This window comes from Manduca sexta, chromosome 16, assembly GCF_014839805.1.
Source record: "Manduca sexta isolate Smith_Timp_Sample1 chromosome 16, JHU_Msex_v1.0, whole genome shotgun sequence".
NCBI classification, from domain to species: Eukaryota; Metazoa; Arthropoda; class Insecta; order Lepidoptera; family Sphingidae; genus Manduca; species Manduca sexta.
The window spans coordinates 8,217,787-8,235,911 of record NC_051130.1 but is presented as its reverse complement, the minus strand read 5'-3'; the positions used below and the strand labels follow the sequence as shown (position 1 = coordinate 8,235,911).

Sequence of the window (18,125 nt, the reverse complement as noted above, 5' to 3'; positions counted from 1 at the left end):
TGTCGTTCGCCTGATGATAAGCGATATGACCGCCCATAAACAGTAGAAGTACCATCCAACACCTTTAATTACACAGTATTGTTTGGTATTCTACTGCGCTCCTCTTCCTGAGACATGAGATATTAAGTCTTATTATGTCCAGTAATTACACTGGCTACAATGTTCTTCATACCGGAATACAACAGTGACTGCTGCAACACTGCTGCTTGGAAGCAGAAAAAGACATTGCGCTCGTCCCTACCCAGGCGGACTTTCATATATGAGAGTCCTACTGAGAGTAGTACTAATATGATAGTATTAAAATATTATAATATTTAGTACCCACTTGTATAGCATACATAATATTTCGTGCTGAGATATCGGTTTTTAATTCCTGTGTCAAGGAAGGTGATATTGAGCTTTTGTTAGAAAATGCATTGTCCCTGCATTGGTGTTTCCTGAGCGCTATTACCTGTCCTTTATATGAGTCTGAAAAAGAGTGCTTCAGTTCTCAGTAGGCAATGGCTTGGTTGTGATTTTGGCTTTTGTACACTCCAAGAGGCGGATGCTGTTTAACATCAGACGGTTCGCTAACCAATAAAAATAATAACAGTTCAGTAACATGAGACTTAACATAGCTGGCGAAATGTGGGTGCAATACTGCCTACCCCTGAAAAGGGGAAAAAAGGCATGATTTAACGTCATGAAGAATTCGAATTTTCATTAACAAAATCAGTAGGGTTCAGTAACCAAAATAATGAAAATGAATCGAGCGTGCTAACGAGGTCTCGGGGTCCATCGAGGGATCGATAGGGGCCGAGATTAGAGGAATCAGCAATAAGTGCAACTGCAATCTACTCGAATGGCTGGAATGCTACTGATTTATAGAGGTATAATGGAACTCCAGAAACGGCTTGTCGTTTGCCCTGTCAGAATAAATGCGGCCATTATCTTCATAAGTTATATGTGGGCGGCGACAACTCGCCTGGAGCACTTTGTACTTTATTATTGGGGCTTGTGGTTTATATTCAAACTATTTTTAATCTGTCTTGATAACGACGGTTGAAAGGCTTTTTTTTTTAAAGTAGCGTGACTTAAGTTACTTTTTTTTGAAATTTTTAACTAGGTTAAAAAAAAAAGAAAAATGTGCTGATTTTAAATATGTATGAAACTTATTGTCAATCAAAATCAATAACAACCGTCGATATGATTATTTTAAACGAATAAGAGAGTACAATCGAACCTCAACTAGATATCCGATTCAGCAATTAGAAATGGTCTTGATATGGATCTATTCGATTATACTAAAACGATTATCTGGTTACTAATTGATGAAGTCGATATAACAACGTATTCGAGGAATGCTATATTTAGAAGTATTGTAATACCTTTGTTATAATACTGACGGTTGATTATTCGAATATAACAAAATTATATTTCGATGTGTATTTTGTAGTCGTAAAATATTTATTTTAATTTTTTTATGGCCTTTTATTGTGTTTCATGTCTTATTATTCTTTTTAAAATAAACAAATCAATTCATGTCAAATATTTCTAGATACAATATACTAATAAACGACATTGAAGTCAAAATTCAAATATTACACATTAATTAGAAAGATGGAAATCATGATTTGTAACAATTATTTAAATCTTCAGAAATGTCACACGAATTTGTAAAGCGTAATAAATAATGTGTATAAATAAGGAGGCAATTTAATTTTATAATAACCGTAACGAAATGAATCGGCGACCATAAATAATGACGTAAATACGCGTTGTCATATCGGCCGAGCCTCAATATAGCGGTTATAATAATGAAATATCGGCAGACGTGCACTGGCCGACAAAAACAATTTGTCGGAACTCGATGCAGGAATGTCGATAATTAAACGAACCTGCAGCTAGCTATTTCAGTGCTCCATCGACAGACCCATATATTTTGCTTTCATTTTCTTTTTAATCCGGCTCGCTATGAATCCGTTCTTTCTCCCTTATAAATTACTAGCGCCGCCCGGATAGAGACTTCATCGATATCGTGCAAAATCAACCACAATAAATCGTTCATAAAAAATGATGCCGACACGCCCTAAAATATCGATAAAAATGTATAAATTGCAACCGAATATCGACGTGATATGTTGGGATTAAGCAGCAAAGACCAATAAGTAGCTTTCAAAATTCAGCGCACACCGGTACACCAGAGGAACGGGAAAAAATTGAAAGGAGACTCAAATATGTCGTCTGAATATTAAAAAGCAAAATACTGAATAATGCAGCGGGCGGCTCGCGAATGATATAAGAGTGTAAGACGATTGCTGGGGCTATTTGCAAGCCATTAGTAGTGATAAACGCGTTACCGAGTTTCTCAGACACGACACGTTTTTACGACGTCCGCGGCCTTTGGCAGAAGTCATTATGTTTTTTCTCCCCGGCCATGTATGGAATTTCTTTTATCTAGTAATCTTCGTTCGTTTTCGCCAAAATGGAGTTCTGGTTTTTTATCATCTTTTATTACTTTTTATGTTTGGCGACGAACATCACGTTTCTATTATTTGTTACTTGGCGTGGGATGAGTTATAGCCCGGCTATGATTCACCCGGTTTTGATATAAAATGTTATTTATCTAAGATCCGTGTTACCACGGCGTCTGTTTCTAACGTGGATACAGATGATGTACGGGTATACGCGGTATGTTTATTGCCGATGTGTTTATTCTGGTATATGGTAAAGTATGACGTGTTATGATTGACTAAGGCTTGCAAATCCCTTGACGTATTTCATGTTACGGAACAAATTTTTCCGAGGATTAGACTGTAACATAAAGTAATTTTATCAATATTAGTTTCACATTCTTTACTATGAAAGAAAAAGAAATGTATTGTCTAAATTCCTGGCATAATTTATTTCAATAATATTACACTTCCTAATATCATTATTTTAAAGGTCATTTTCTCACACGCGGGGGTATATTTCACACCCCAAAAAGACGAAAGGTCTCGGTATTTCCATCGGGCAAATGCAATTTTCAACAATAAAGTGCACATGGTCCATTAGACGTCGTAAGTGGTGGCAGTAAACACCCAGTATGAGGCTATTATACGTTTACACTCATACTTAAGGTTTATTGAAAACCAACGCTATACTGCATTTTTCAACGTTGCTCGGCCTGAGTAAGGAAGGCGCGTTTCGTCGTTTATTGCGTGGTTAGGGACCACTTTCGTTTGAGTTAGGGGTTTAAACTCATGTAACTGTATGTGAAAATATATTTCCCGCCATTTTAGACTACCCGATTCCAGACTAGTTATATCAGCGTTAAACTATTTGACACTAGTGACTTACGTTAAATACCACCATTTAATAATGTTATTGTTATACAAATACAGTCGATATAGAATTTCGGATTAAGATTTATATTCCAACAACACAGTGTATTTTCCAGTCTGCAAGAATACAGACTGAGGTGCTACGGACATGTCAGAAGAAAACCACCTGATTACGTTGGCAATCAGGTACTGGAACTGTACATTCCGGCAAAAAGACCTAGAGGGAGGCCAAAAATTACATGGGCAAATGTGTTATAACGCGAAATGGTAGCATGCAATGTTTCCGATGACGACGTCATGAATAGGGCGAAGTGGAAGAAAAATGTGAAGAAGGCTGACTCCACCATCATGTGGGAAGATTAGTCACGAAGACAGAGAGAGAGATAGTGTTTTTATCATACTAGAAGCACCCACTAGCTTGGCGACGCACATAGATAATACAGCGATATTTACTAAGATAGAATTTGGCATACAATCTACTTAACTCATCCATGTAATGGAGTACTTAAATAAAATTAACCTGCGTATCTATTATAACATATACGAAGGGCCTCCAAACCAATTTCAACTCAGATTCTGATAGAATTATTCCGAATAGTATTAAAATGTACCATAGCTCGTTGGCCACGGAACCCTTTGCACGTCCCATTAAATTCACTAACAATTACGTTAAGGATCTCCGAATCTTCACATGTCATTAAGTTTTTACTTTGCAAATTCGCTTAAACCGGGCCGTAAGGATTTTCATTGTAAACTTTTTTAATGAATCAAATTGAGTACTTTGTTCGGAATTTTATTCCTTTTTTAATTTCACTTTGTTAGTTGTTTTACGAGTTTGCTCTGACGTTGCGTAAGCGGTTTAACCTTTTAGAGATGTGTAACGTTCTATATACTTTTAACATCATTATTAATCACCGGATTCCACTGCTGAACATAGGATCCTTTTATAAAGAAATTATTAATCTTAATTATAATTTCAACTGAAAATTACAAATTTATTAAATCCATACCAAAAATGCTGACCGAATTATGAGCGCTATTTAAAGTACCCAAAAGCATGATTTAGATTGAAGGCTAAATAAAGCATTCTAATTCGAGGGCTACAGGCTGTGACCCCACAGTCTTGATCAAATCAATTTATTTTTTATTACAAAGTAAATTAATTTAATCCAGACTAATGTGCTGACCGAATTATGAGCACTATTTATAATACCCAAAAGCATAATTTTAATTGATATAATGCAAATCCTTGACGGCTAAAGTATAATAAGTCAGGGGCTATAGACTTGCTGTAAACCCACGGTTCTGATCAACCCAATCTCTAAATTACAATCGTATATCATCCGAAGGGTCCATGTCGTGTACATTCATAGTTTAAAATTATTTTAGGTCCAATTTCCGGCCCTTTCGTATTTCTCCCTATATTTTATAGTTCTGGCAACAATAACTAAGCGAGATAATGGAAGCTTTTCAATTAGTTTGGGGTTGGGAAGTGTTTAAAACTGGCGAGACGTTTGTGTTCGTAGTCAATATATATTTATTATTAAAAATTATTAATATCTAAAGTTAGGATATACTTTCCTTCATTATTACTTTAAATTACTCAAAATAAGTAGTGCACATTTCGTCATGGCCAGGGCTTCTTTGTAGGGACATGCGGGGGCACTCAGTATTCCAATAGGAATTTCTGTGAATATCAAAAAAAATTGCTATTAAAAAGTATAAGAAGGGAGTGGGGTACTAAAGATGATCGAAGTACAACTTTCCAGAATTATCGTGCCCAAAAAAGACCTGGTTGTACCCAATATTATTAGCCCTGAAATAACGGATGTAAATTAAACTACAAAGACACCTAATAAATGCCTCAAATTAAAAATATAACTAAGTAACATTCTTGGCAACACTTCACACAATTCAAAAGAGGAAGCAAATAACTCGTCCCACAACGACAAAATCGACACCATAATTCCACAACGAGGAGAGATAAAAAATTAAGCTTATTAACTTCCAACAAGCAAAATCGCGTCTTAGTTCGCGATCGTCTCATAATGCCCTAATTGCGACGGGTTCCACGTCGCTCCACTACAAGACGTTTATTGCTATTTATGTTGGTACGGAGAAACAGTATGTCCTAATCGACATTTCAGATTTACGATTCGATAGCGGATTAAAAAGGCCAGTTGGAGCTACGTCTTTATTTTGTACTGAATGCGAGAGAGTAATGAACCAGATTGCGGGCCTCGGTCGTTCGTTCCAATCGGGGCGGTAATATGTTCAGCCTTATCTGGTATGGAGAGAAATACGGCTTTAGGATGCTTCTGCTATTCAGGTATGATCAGTATTAATTCGTGGCGGGAGATATTAATGCTTTTTTAATGGTTTGGACAAGAGCAAAATACCTTCGAGTATCTATTGTAGAATAGTTTGCAGTCAAAAATATGCAAATATTTTTATTAAATGAAGTCGCTAAAATAAACCGCTTTTAATGCATTTGTTTATATTGATGAAAAAAATATATATATTTAAAAAAGGAACATCCGATAAACCGAAACTAAATTCATGGTAGGAGTACAATATTTCCAACTCCATGTAAGCTAGGAAACGGCTGCAGGCCCGTTTAATTATCCACATTCCGGCTGGACAAATTGTCCGCTCCCGTCCTCGGATATTAATTTCGATACATTGTCCCAGCCTGGGCACTGAAGCGACAGCGATTATTTCGAACCCGTAACTTAAGCGACGTCAACGGCACGGAAAAATATCGTCGCGATCATGGTACGGGATTTTGGTCACTAATTGATTCACATAAATAAAGATGGTCGTAATTATTGCGGACATTTGTTTGTGTTCTCGATATTTATGTGATAAGATGTACATAATAAGTTACCAAGAATTGCTGAATGACAAATGTTTTTATTATTAATTCGCCTAAATTCCACTAACAACTATTCGAAACAAAACACATATATTGTAGCCAGTGTTACTGCTGGACATAATAAGACTTAACATCTCATGTCTGACGATGGCGAGAGCAGTGGAATACCAAACAATACCTTGTAATTCACGGTGTTGGATGGTGTTCTTGCTGTTAATTGGCGGTCGTATCTCTTACTATCAGGCGAACAGCAAGCTCGTCTCCTCAGTCAAAGCAATAAAAACAAAATAAAATCTACAATATTATTAAAATACACTTGATATCATATATATAATATTTTTTTTTAATTTTCATTCTGCCTCTATTGTGAATTCCACTTAAAGCCTTGCGACCCAGATTTTGACCTTGCGATCCTGCCTTACATAATCACACCTACCAAGATATGTCAGACACAGATTATTTACACACTGTCTTATTTTACAAATCCAATTTCCGGCTGAATACACGGGGCGGTTGTAAATAACACAGACAAAGCTCGGCGGAATCGCGTACCGTTCAATACATTATGCAGACCACGCTTCGTTGCGCGGAGCAATGAGCTCTGTAAATACAACAAGCACAACAGAATACCGCTTTTTGTTATCTATTCCTTTTTTGACTGATTTTAAAATTACGAATAAAGTATTCCTAGCCTTATTCCGTCTTTTTGATTTAATATTACGAATATAGTCTATCCACCTTATTCATAAACGTTTTTTATCTAAGGACGGAGTAAAGCTGCGATAACAAGTATGTTTCTCAGTGTCCAACGGCACTGAGAACAGACATAGGGCCGTTGTGATTGGCTAATATTGTTGTATCTCAATATTAGCCACTCACAACGGCCCTATGTCTACGTACTGCGAAGGCTGCCATGTCGTCAGCACTGACAGACTTGTTATCACAGCTTTACTCCTTCCTTAGATAAAATACGTCTATGAATAAGGCGGTATATCTATTCCGTCTTTTTACAATTTCTCTTCACCCTCGCATCTTCCTTCTTGCTGAGCGTCGTGATCTCCTGAACTATTTAAGTAAAAAATTATATATAATAGCCTCGTTGGTAGTGGAACGGACTACTGAGACGAATGTTTACAGGTTTAAAACCTAAGGGCACGCATCTTTGACTTTACTAAAGTGATGTGTGAATTATCGGTAATTTGAATGGTAAAGTAAAACAACGTGAGGAAATCTGCATCTCTTAGAATTTTCTATAAGAATTTTATGGGTACGGTAAGAGTACGATATTGGAATCTTAAAAAAAACCTAAATACTTAGTCTATCATATTATATCATATCTATCATATTCGAACACATCTAATATATATTGTATGATTTATTATATTGTATTATTGAACCATAAAATAAATTTCACGATATAATTAAGTTTTAGACTAACCCTAAAACTTAAAGATTTTTTAAGCTTCAAAAAATAAATTAAATGTACTGAAATTATACGGAAACAACACAGGCTGAGGAATCTAATTCATTTATCCTTTCCGTCGGCAGTTACCGTTATCGGGATCGCGTTTTCCGCGCCATTAATTTCGAAAAATCGGATGATATCTTAACATGTGGCTCCCCCCGAAAAAACCGGAAAATCCCGGACAAAAAATAATACCGGTAAAGTCGTGTAGCACCGCGATGTTACGACCTACACAATGCTTCACAGGGCTGTATTTAGGAAAAGTTTGTATATTACGAAATTCTCAAAGTTTTTGGTGGAGTTATTTTTAACGTTCTCCATATAATTTGCTAGCAGACATAAAAAATAGCGGCAATAGCCTTGTTTTGAGCGGAACGGACTGTCGAGACGAATTTCCGCAGGTTCAAATCCCAAAGTCATACATCTGTGACTTTTTTAAAATGTATTCTTTGTGAATTATCACTTGTTTTAACGGTGAAGGAAAACATCGTGAGGAAATCTGCATACCTGAAAAGTACTACCAACCTGCACTAGGCCAACGTGGTGGACTAAGGCCTAATCCTTCTTATTAGTAGAGGAGACCCGTAGTGGCCCCGAAGTGGGATCGTATATAATACAGGGAATATATTATATTATATATTAAAAATACATTTTATTCTAATATATTTAAAGGCGTATTTGTAGTATTCTGATCCCCTTATTCATAAACGTTTTTTATCTAATGAATACTTGAGATACAACAATATTAGCCAATCACAACGGCCTTATGTCTGCGTACTGCGAAGGCTACCATGCCGTCAACACCGAGATACAGACTTGCTATCACAGCTTTATTCCTTAGATAAAAAAAACGTCTATGAATAAGGAAATAAAATTATATTTTTAGGGGGTCTTTGCAACGGATCTTTTGCGGGGTGATGCATACAGTATAAATACGGCCCTGCCCTTGCACTCCTTATCGTGACAGTCGAAAGGCACTTTTTCATTTTCCTTTTTTGTTCCAAGCGTTTTTTGCCAGTGCAGACAGTCTCTGAGGGCGAGCAACATAGTGGAAAAGTCATGTGATTTACAGGCGACGCAAATGCTATATTCGTTACGGCCGCGTGAACGTTTCTTGCGGGTTCGTGTGACATATTTTCTTAGTGTCGAGGATGACAAATGGGTAGATAAATCACAAAGAACGTTTCTTTTAAAACTTTTATTTTTACCCATTCGTAGAAATTCGTCTGGTAGGCTCATTTTTCTGTTTAGTGTCTTGGATTCAACGTATTTGCTAGTCTTGAAGATTATGTTTTAGTTTTTTGTTTGAGATTCGAAATATACGTTGACCAAATAAATATTTTTTACATTACTTCAAATTTAACAATGAGGTATAAACAATTCAATCTATTCAAATTATATATGAATCATAAAAGACAATAGAATTGCTAATTTTAGGCGTCGCTTAAACGCCATTCTGAGAACGTTTGCGCGACACCTAAATACTTAACCAATTCCATAATCAAAACATCGATACCAACCGTCTATACTAATTGCGCATGACTCGCAAAATGGAATAAAGTTGAATAAGTAATCGCGTCGCGGCTCAGAGCGTGGCGTCACGGCGTCAGACTAGCGATGCTAATGAACCACGGGACTGATGTGTCTGATGTTAAGTGGTAACGTAGTGGTAATATAGATGTTTTTCAATCTTATTGACTAAAACCTCTCTGAAGCGAAATGAAATTAATGTTAGCGGTTTTTAAGGACCAGTTTTCCTTGCATGTAACTCCGATCTTGAGTTAAAGATTGCCTACAGCACTCAGGTATGATGAAGCTATTTATTTGTGAAAGTATTTTCAAAAATCGGAGCAGTAGGTTAGATATTACCAGGTTAAAAAGTTTCAATCCTTATGTATTCTAAAATAAACTCGCACCGCATTTGTCTGAACGTAAGCTCAAGAACTAGCAAATTGATTTCGATAAAATTTGTTATGTAGATAGTTTGAGACCCCGGGAAGAACATAGGCTACTTTATATTCTGGAAATCACGCGGGCACTGTCGAGAGTAAGAGCTAGTAGTTCTATAATAACATTAAACATAAGCTAATGTACTAAGATAAAATGGACTTTATTCATAATAAACCCAAGAACTAAATTAAATAGCATATTCATATTCGTCTGCATAAGACCGTCAGCTCTGGCGACGCCCAATATTGTTGCTTATGAGGCCGCAATAAATCACAAGTTTCATTAACATCGTCAAATATGTGTAACAATATAAGCAAAAACCTAACTTCATAAACATAGATGATGTATTGTATGTGTTATTCGTATAATATTTATACTAATAAAAATGTTCAACAGTATTTAACTCAATAATAGCTTATATGGCCATTACATATCATGAAAAATTAATCAAAAGATTGTTGTAGGTGGAGGATACGCGACAAGTATGCCAGAATCGTACAAAGTGGCAATCCATAGTCTCTGCCTACCTCTATGGGATAAAGGTGTGATACTATGTATGTAAAAATACATCAAAAACAATTACTCAATAAAATATTATTTAACATAATTTCTTATAGGGAGTTCCCCTTTTTATCATTATTTAGATATTACAATTACTAAATATAACTAAACTACATAAAAGTTATGAAATATATGTGTCCCATGAACGTACGTCAAAAAAGTTTTTATTGCCATAAGTTCAGGCATGGCATAACCATTATTTTGTATTTATACGTGATTTATATAACGTCGCAGGGTACAATAAAAGATAAACGTATTAACCTATATTTTGCAAAGAACTGGTAAAAGTTCTTAAGAAATAGAAAAAAGTTAAAGAAATAATTTAATACGAGTTATTTGTCACAGAGAGTACACAGATATTGGTATATTTAATAATACAGTACTAAAATACGAATGGAAACGATGTCATATTTTTACACGAATTCGAGATCGTCAGTTAACTACGTCTTGACAAACGTAGCGTGCGACGCCCTCTGGCCAGATGGCGGGACGACTTGCACAAGAGGATCGGCAACGACTGGATGCATAAAGCAGCAGACCGGGCTCTGTGGCGTACCTTGGGAGAGGCCCATGTCCAGCAGTGGACTGCAACGGGCTGATAATGATGATTATGATGATGGTGAATTAACTACAAGGGTCATACGTGATGTCTGTGCACGTATATACCAGGGTGATAGATAATGACTCGACACCCAATTTATAAGAACTCAGAGATCCTAAAGTAGTCTCTATAGCAGTGGCGAAAGGTCTAACCTGATTCCTATCGGGTTTCCTTTATGTAGAATTTACATAAAATCTTATTATCATTAGAACGATTTGCAGACGGCATTTATGCATTAGTACCTATATGTTTTGTCGGGATCCCTTTTAGAAAATTTAACCTTTCACCACTACTCTATAGAAGCTGTTTTGTCTTTAAATACGAATCTTAACATCTCTCACGGAATTTCATTAAAATCAATAATCACCAATCAACTCCACGCAGAACGAAAAGGTATTCAAAACCAAATTAACCTCGAATCTATTGAAATCCTTTGATAATGTTGACTCTCACATGCGTTTGAACGTAGAACAAATGGCAGAGACGAATCCGCGATAAAACGGGGGTTGTGGGCAAAAACGCTAATTTCCGCCGGCGCCGCGTATAAAGTGCTTTCCAATTTGAATCTGGTCTTTCACCCCTGATAACAATGCCTTAGTATTGAACGTGTATGAAAATATACAGAGCCTTAACATTGAACGAGTATGAAAATGTCTGGATTTTTGTTTGGTGACGGTTTGTTAGAGTTGAGGTGACTTAGTGTGACCTTACATAAAAGGGCGAGCTAGCCAATGAAGCAAAGAAAGGTGGAGTGCTTGCATTACATGACATGTCTTTTGTATTTAGGGTTTGCAAGGTTAATGAAATTGATAAAACTCAAATAAACCCTAAATGTTATAAATTTGTTAGTGGTGATGGTGATTACTTGCCATTTGTTTAACTGTTCACGTTTACTACTAAAAGTATTATATCAAACTCTCAAGGCACTATATGTATAAATAAAAATTATATTTAGCAAAAAATTGAATAACGAAATAGTACATTAATTAATAAACATGAAATTTGCAGAGAACGTGCTATGCTATGAATGACTGAATATAACTTCAAATCTTTGCGCAAATCACGACGTAAACCCTTTATAATAAGTTTCAAAGAAGAATTAGTACATACATACTCATTGAATGTAGACTTTTTCGATCAATGTCAATGTCATGATTCTGTAAAAACTTTGACGGTGCGTAGATTACTTTGTGCTAAATACGTTTTAAATATGTATAGAAATGCCTATCAACGAGGTATATTAACTATATTTTTTAGTGTCGGATCCAAACCTTTAGAGATATGGGAAACGCACATGCAAGACGGGTATATATCACGATTCTTGGACCAAGACATAAAGTCGATGGTGTTAGAAATTCGCGGAAATAATGTTAGCACAACATACATGATATGTCCTAAAGGTCACACAGTGTTAGGTATAACCATGCCATTCTTGGTAATGATTGTAAAAAATTTAAAGAAATACTTTAGTTTTGAGGTCACAATTCTGGATGAGACCAACACTAGACGAAGGTTTCGAGTATCTAATTTCCAAAGCAACACTCAAATACAACCTCTATGTACGGTAATGCCAATTGGTCTCTCCGACGGTTGGAATCAAATTCAGTTCAATTTGGCCGAGTTCACTCGCCGAGCTTACAAAAAGCAGTTCGTTGAAGTACAGAAACTAAAAATTAATGCAAATATACGATTGAGAAGAATTTATTTTACAGAAAAATTGATTCCAGAAGATCAGTTACCGCCAGAATATAAATTATATTTTCCTTTGCCATCAAAAAGCCCTAAAAATAAAAAGTCTATAACCGAACAAGGAAACAAAGAGAATGTCAAACCGTCAACATCACAGCAAACTGAAAAACGTCCAGAAAAAGTTGGGAGTAAAGTCGATGCTATTACACAAAGTTCTAAAACATCACTCCATACTATTAAGAAATATACATCGCCCACTGGGAGAAGATCTGAAGAGAAGGTAGAAAAGGTTCCAAGTAGTGGAGCTCCAACAGCTGCGCCAGTTAGTGAAGGTCAAGGGGAGCAAACGAATATAGAAAAAGTCGAAGAGGTAACAGCAGAGCAGTCAGAAGAACCACACGGTACTGAAGCCACCCCGTCAGAACCCGCCACAACAGAACCGGATACTGCCGATACTTCAACTAGAGGTACTGAAGTAGACGATCAACCAACTGAACAACCTGCCAAACAAACTGCTGAACAACCTGCTGAATAGTAACTGTTTTTTCAACTATGAGATGAATATTTAATTATTTATTGCCAGTTTTAAACGTATATTTTAATTAACCATAGTGAAGCCAATTTATTTATTAAGTAAGTTGAATTACGTGTTTCAAATATGTAAGTTATTTCTCCAATTTATTTCTGTAACTAGATATTTTATTTTAATATAATATTAAATAATAATGTGACTTAAATTTTCATTTTATTTGTTGAATGAGGTTCTATGTCTAAAATTCTATGTCATCTAAATGTCAGGCACATTGTAGAAATAAATTTGTTGACAAACGTCATCTGTTACAAACTGACGTGTTGAAAAATATAAAGATAATTACTGCAATTAGTTATGTTCAAAAATTCTTATCAAAATGGTTTACTATCGATATTCTACAGTTGTGGGTCAAATCCTTTGGCCATATGGGAAATGGAAGTGCAAAATGGTCATATCAAAAGAATCACGGATACTGAGGTGAACTCCATTGTTCTTGAAATCGTGAGCACTAACGTTGCAACCACTTTTATCAGATGTCCAAAACAGAATCAAATTTTAGGTATCAAACTACCATTCTTGGTCATGATCGTCAAGAATTTGAAGAGGTATTTTTCTTTCGAAATAACAATACTTGACGATAAGAATATGCGTCGAAGGTTCAGAATCTCAAATTTTCAATCTACAACAAAAATAAAACCGTTTTGTACTAGCATGCCGATTGGTCTTTCCGGTGGATGGAATCAAATACAATTCAATTTAGCAGATTTCACGCGGAGAGCTTATGGAACACAATATATAGAAACGCTTCGTGTTCAGGTTCACGCAAACGCTCGACTACGAAGAATTTATTTTAGCGAAAGATTATACACTGAAGAAGAACTACCACAAGACTATAAACTTTATTTACCATTGGAGAGAAAACATAAGAAAGAGAAAGTTGAAAAGAAGATGCCAGCTCCTGCTAAAGGAGCTCGCGCTGCTGCGAAGCCTGCTCCTACAGAAGAAATTGCTCCAGACACTAATGTACCAGCAGAGACAGCAGCTAGTGAAACTCCTGTGAAAGTAGAAGCTCCTGAGGCGCCAGAAGCTTCTTCAGAAGCCGTACCTGAAGCTGAAGTTAAAGTTGAGGAACCCGATGGAGAAACGGCAGAGCCTGTGCAAGAAGCAGAAGCTTCAGCCGAAGACGCACCACCAGTAGAGGAAGCTCCGGCCGAGGAGGCGGCTGAATAAACTAACATGTGCTTTTGATATAGCGTATATGTATTTTATAGATTTGAGTTTGCAGTAATCGCTAAAGCATTTATTTTGATTTATGTAATTCTCTAAATATAGATATGTTTTATTAGTTCTCTTAAATTTATATATTATGCTAATGCCTGAACGGTTTTCAACAAGTAGTATTCTTACAAATAGTTGTTCCAATACTCCATTAAGAATCCTATCTCCGGCTTCATTAATTTCAACTCCAGAAACGTACCTGGAATGAAAAAATACCATTAAACACAACCCATAAACATAAACAACAAATTTATTCATAAGATATGTATCAAATAACAAGAATAAGGCTGTATTTGGAGGCAACCGGGTCAGTCTTGGATTGAATAAAAAATATCATAACGGCCATCAGGAGGTTTGCGAGTTGAAATCACAACCTTACCTTTATTACGTAAGTAAGGAAAAGTGGGCGTTTAAATATGCAAACAAATAGAGACCTTTCGCAGGCTTACGTATTCAATACAAAGTTTTTTTTCACAACAGAACTATGATGAAAGGATCGTTTCGACCTTTAATCATTTATGCTGAATACGAAAATTGGAACTTGTTTTTGCTTTTATTTTTTTTTATCAAAATACAAGGGATAAGGGATTCTTTATGTGTGGATAGTAATATCTTGTTACGCGCCGCTATCCTAGCCGATGACATCGGGCGTTTCCGGAAGTATTCGGCTGCGCGGGCAGGCTGGCAGAAGAGAAGATATGTCACGCGGCGACTATTCGATTATTATTCTCTCTGGCTGGACGTTGTCAAAAGAATGTCTAAAATTGTATTCTGTAATTATTTTGCTAATATAATGTTTACTGTATAAAGAGCGTTTTACATTCAGAAGTGGGATTATACAAATGATAATTTGAAGTTACATTGAATTCGAATGTGAAGAGAACTATCGGAATAAATCTGTGATGAATCATTGAATGCCAAAATTAAAATTACCAGATTCTCAGATTTTTAGTTACCATGGCAACGTCTACGTCTGTTGAAGTAAATATGTTGGGAATGCATATGGAATTGATGTCTGCACATTAGTACGATTAACGACATTCATAACAAAACTTCGTTATGCCTGCTGCTTGGCTCACTGGAGAAGGTGTTTTCTTAGAAACTAAATCATTGGAGACAGGAATGACTGGAGTCATGTGAAGTCAAATTAGTGGCGCAACACTTCAGGCTGACAATGCGAACGTGCGTAACTGTTTATTTTATTTAATCTGATCTGTCTGTGGCCGTGAGCCTTTTGATAATATTCTATCTGCAGCCGTGACCATTTTGATCATATTCTGTCTGTAGCAATGACCATTCTGGTCATATTCTGTCTGTAACCATGAGCATTCTGATCATATTCTGTCTGTAGTCATGAGCATTCTGATCATATTCTGTCTGTGGCCATGAGCCTTCTGATCATATTCTGTCTGTAGCCATGAGCATTCTGATTAGTGTTACTAGGTCCTATTTGTTTGAAATCGGGCAACAGGTAAAACAAATCGGGATCCAGGTTGAAGGTCGAAACACAAAAAAAAAAAAAATACTGCAAGTCATGCTAATGTTGGTTTTCATTGCAATTTCTGTTTTAACATCGAATCATAGATCACGGTACAGTCGCGTCTCTAAACAACAGAACAAAATAAAACTATACCTACAGGGCTAGTGATGTGATGTGTTGTTTATTTTTGATAATAATGTTTTTGATAAATTTATTGATTTTCGGGACATTTAATGTCCCAATCAGTCGCAAATCGGGACGCGTCTCCAGAACTCTGATAACCGGGATATTCCGCGCACATCGAGACACCTGGTAACACTACGTCAGAACATACTCTGTCTGATTTGACTGCTTTATTTTACTGATCTGCTTCATTAATTCTGCCTTATTTAATTCCTTCTGTTTTTCTAGTTCTGTTTCTGGTTTAGTGTTTATATTTAATTATAAACTATATATAATATCTGTGAATTCATTAATCTTACATGGAAAGCTTACAGTCTGACATAAAGAGATTAAGCTATTGAGTGATTTGTGGTATACGAGGTTCCAAAATCCAGTCAACTGTGTTGATGTATAAATGCAATTTAGGAAAACAGAGTAAAGAAAATAAGACAGAGCAAACGTTGTTGTTTAGAAATGTAATATAATAATATAATATAACATACATATCTTCTGTTCCAGATGTGATGATGATGATGTGGTTTGGAGCATGATAAAAAAAAAAAAAACTATTCTGTCTGTACTTGGACTCTGGATAAATTGAAAAGCACTGGCTTATTAATTGAAATGTTTGGTATTCTTACATAGCACTTACGCAATGGCTCTGAACAATTGATGCTCTCTAAGTATATTAATAAGGATCAATATATGAGCAATATTTCTGCGAATGAATAAGGGTGCAATATGGTGACTCTGAAATGGTATACTGGATTGTGTTGCCGTACTAGCTGTAACACTCAGCTTGGTAAACCTTCGCTCAATTTTTTGATAAACAGTGGGAATGGTAATCTGAGATTGCAAAAACATTTGTATTTGTCTTTGAGTATTCTTGCAATTTTGAAGTGTACCATGGTGGTGGTGGTGGTTTATTGTTGGTAATAACATTATGAACAAAAAAAGTAAAATATCAGATAAAACCTTACGACTGACATCTATTATACTGCTTATGATAAGTTATTTTCTGTTAACCTGTTGAGTTGTAGAAATATTTTAACCGTGGTTTTATCGAGCAGACATGCACAAGGAATTCATGTCATGATGATACTTCAGAGATGGATGTCTTCTGATTTTAGTGGGTCATTAGAAGCTGATGTTTTAATCAAATAGTTAAAAATAGTAGGGGTAGAGGTCAGTTTTTGTCATGTTGTGTTTATGTAATTATATGGCGAGAAATTACAGGTAGTGTTATAATAATTAAAAAAGTTGAAACATATTCGGTAGAAGTAGCGACGGATGTGTGCTTCAGTATCGATACTATTTACGGAGCCCAATTTACGGAATGTAAAATTGTCATTACCGAAAATTATGTACAAATCCTGGTTCCGATGAGTTGCCAACATTATGTAATGCATATGAAAATTGCTGTAGTTGTTTTATTCCATGTTGGCCATGTACTCTCTGTGCTGGTTGTTTATATAAGCGGAACATACACGTGTAGCTAACGCTGTACTTGAGTAGTGTAATTGTAAATCACATGTCTCCACATCGGCTTCGATCGCCAGTGACAGTTTTTATAAACACTGGGGTAACGGTTAAGTCTGCTGGTTCTCTTAGTTGAATCTGGTCCAGTGTCTTGGTTATGCCTGCGATATAGAACCACTTTAGCGAGGACTTTATAGATATTTGACATCAAGTTGTAGACCTATAGTTATTTATTCAAACTGTTAAGATTTATAGTCTTCTTAGTGTTTCTTATATTTTAAATAATATCCCATTTAGGAAGTGTCTTGACACGCGTGGCTTAACTGACTATTCGACTCATAGTTACGGGGTAGACTGCGCTTTCAATTGGTTTTCTGTTATAACAAACGAAAGTTTTGAAGATCCCGAGATCTCTGTCGTATTTTTAGTTGTTTCGTCCAATTTGATCTTGAATGTTGCTATGCTCTCTGGAGTCCGTCATTCATCGAACATATTCAGAGATTGGTATGAGAGCCCAGAAGCAGTTTCTGTATCATTTTTCACACGTGAATAACCACTGCCACAGTTTACAAAGCTACGAATCTAGACTTGCTCAATTTAAAATCAGTTTTCTTGAATAAAGACGCGAGATGGCAGATATCATTTTATTTATTTTACAAAAATGGGTTAACGTTGACATTGATAACTCTGTTTTGTTAATGAAACTTAATTTTGCTGATTCTCGTTCTGGCAACCGTCTCCATAACAG

General features: G+C 36.0%; 2 protein-coding genes across 6 annotated transcripts in view; one reads left to right on the top strand and one right to left on the bottom strand.

The window, feature by feature from the left end:
• LOC115444216 (semaphorin-1A) overlaps positions 1–18,125 on the bottom strand; it is a 352,349-nt gene that overhangs the window by 129,703 nt on the left and 204,521 nt on the right. The gene's annotated exons all lie outside the window — the stretch shown is intronic.
• Positions 13,226–14,334, top strand: LOC115444218 (cilia- and flagella-associated protein 20). The gene has a single exon (XM_030169907.2). The coding sequence runs from the start codon at positions 13,333–13,335 to the stop codon at positions 14,206–14,208; it is 876 nt and encodes a 291-aa protein (XP_030025767.2). The 5' UTR covers positions 13,226–13,332; the 3' UTR covers positions 14,209–14,334.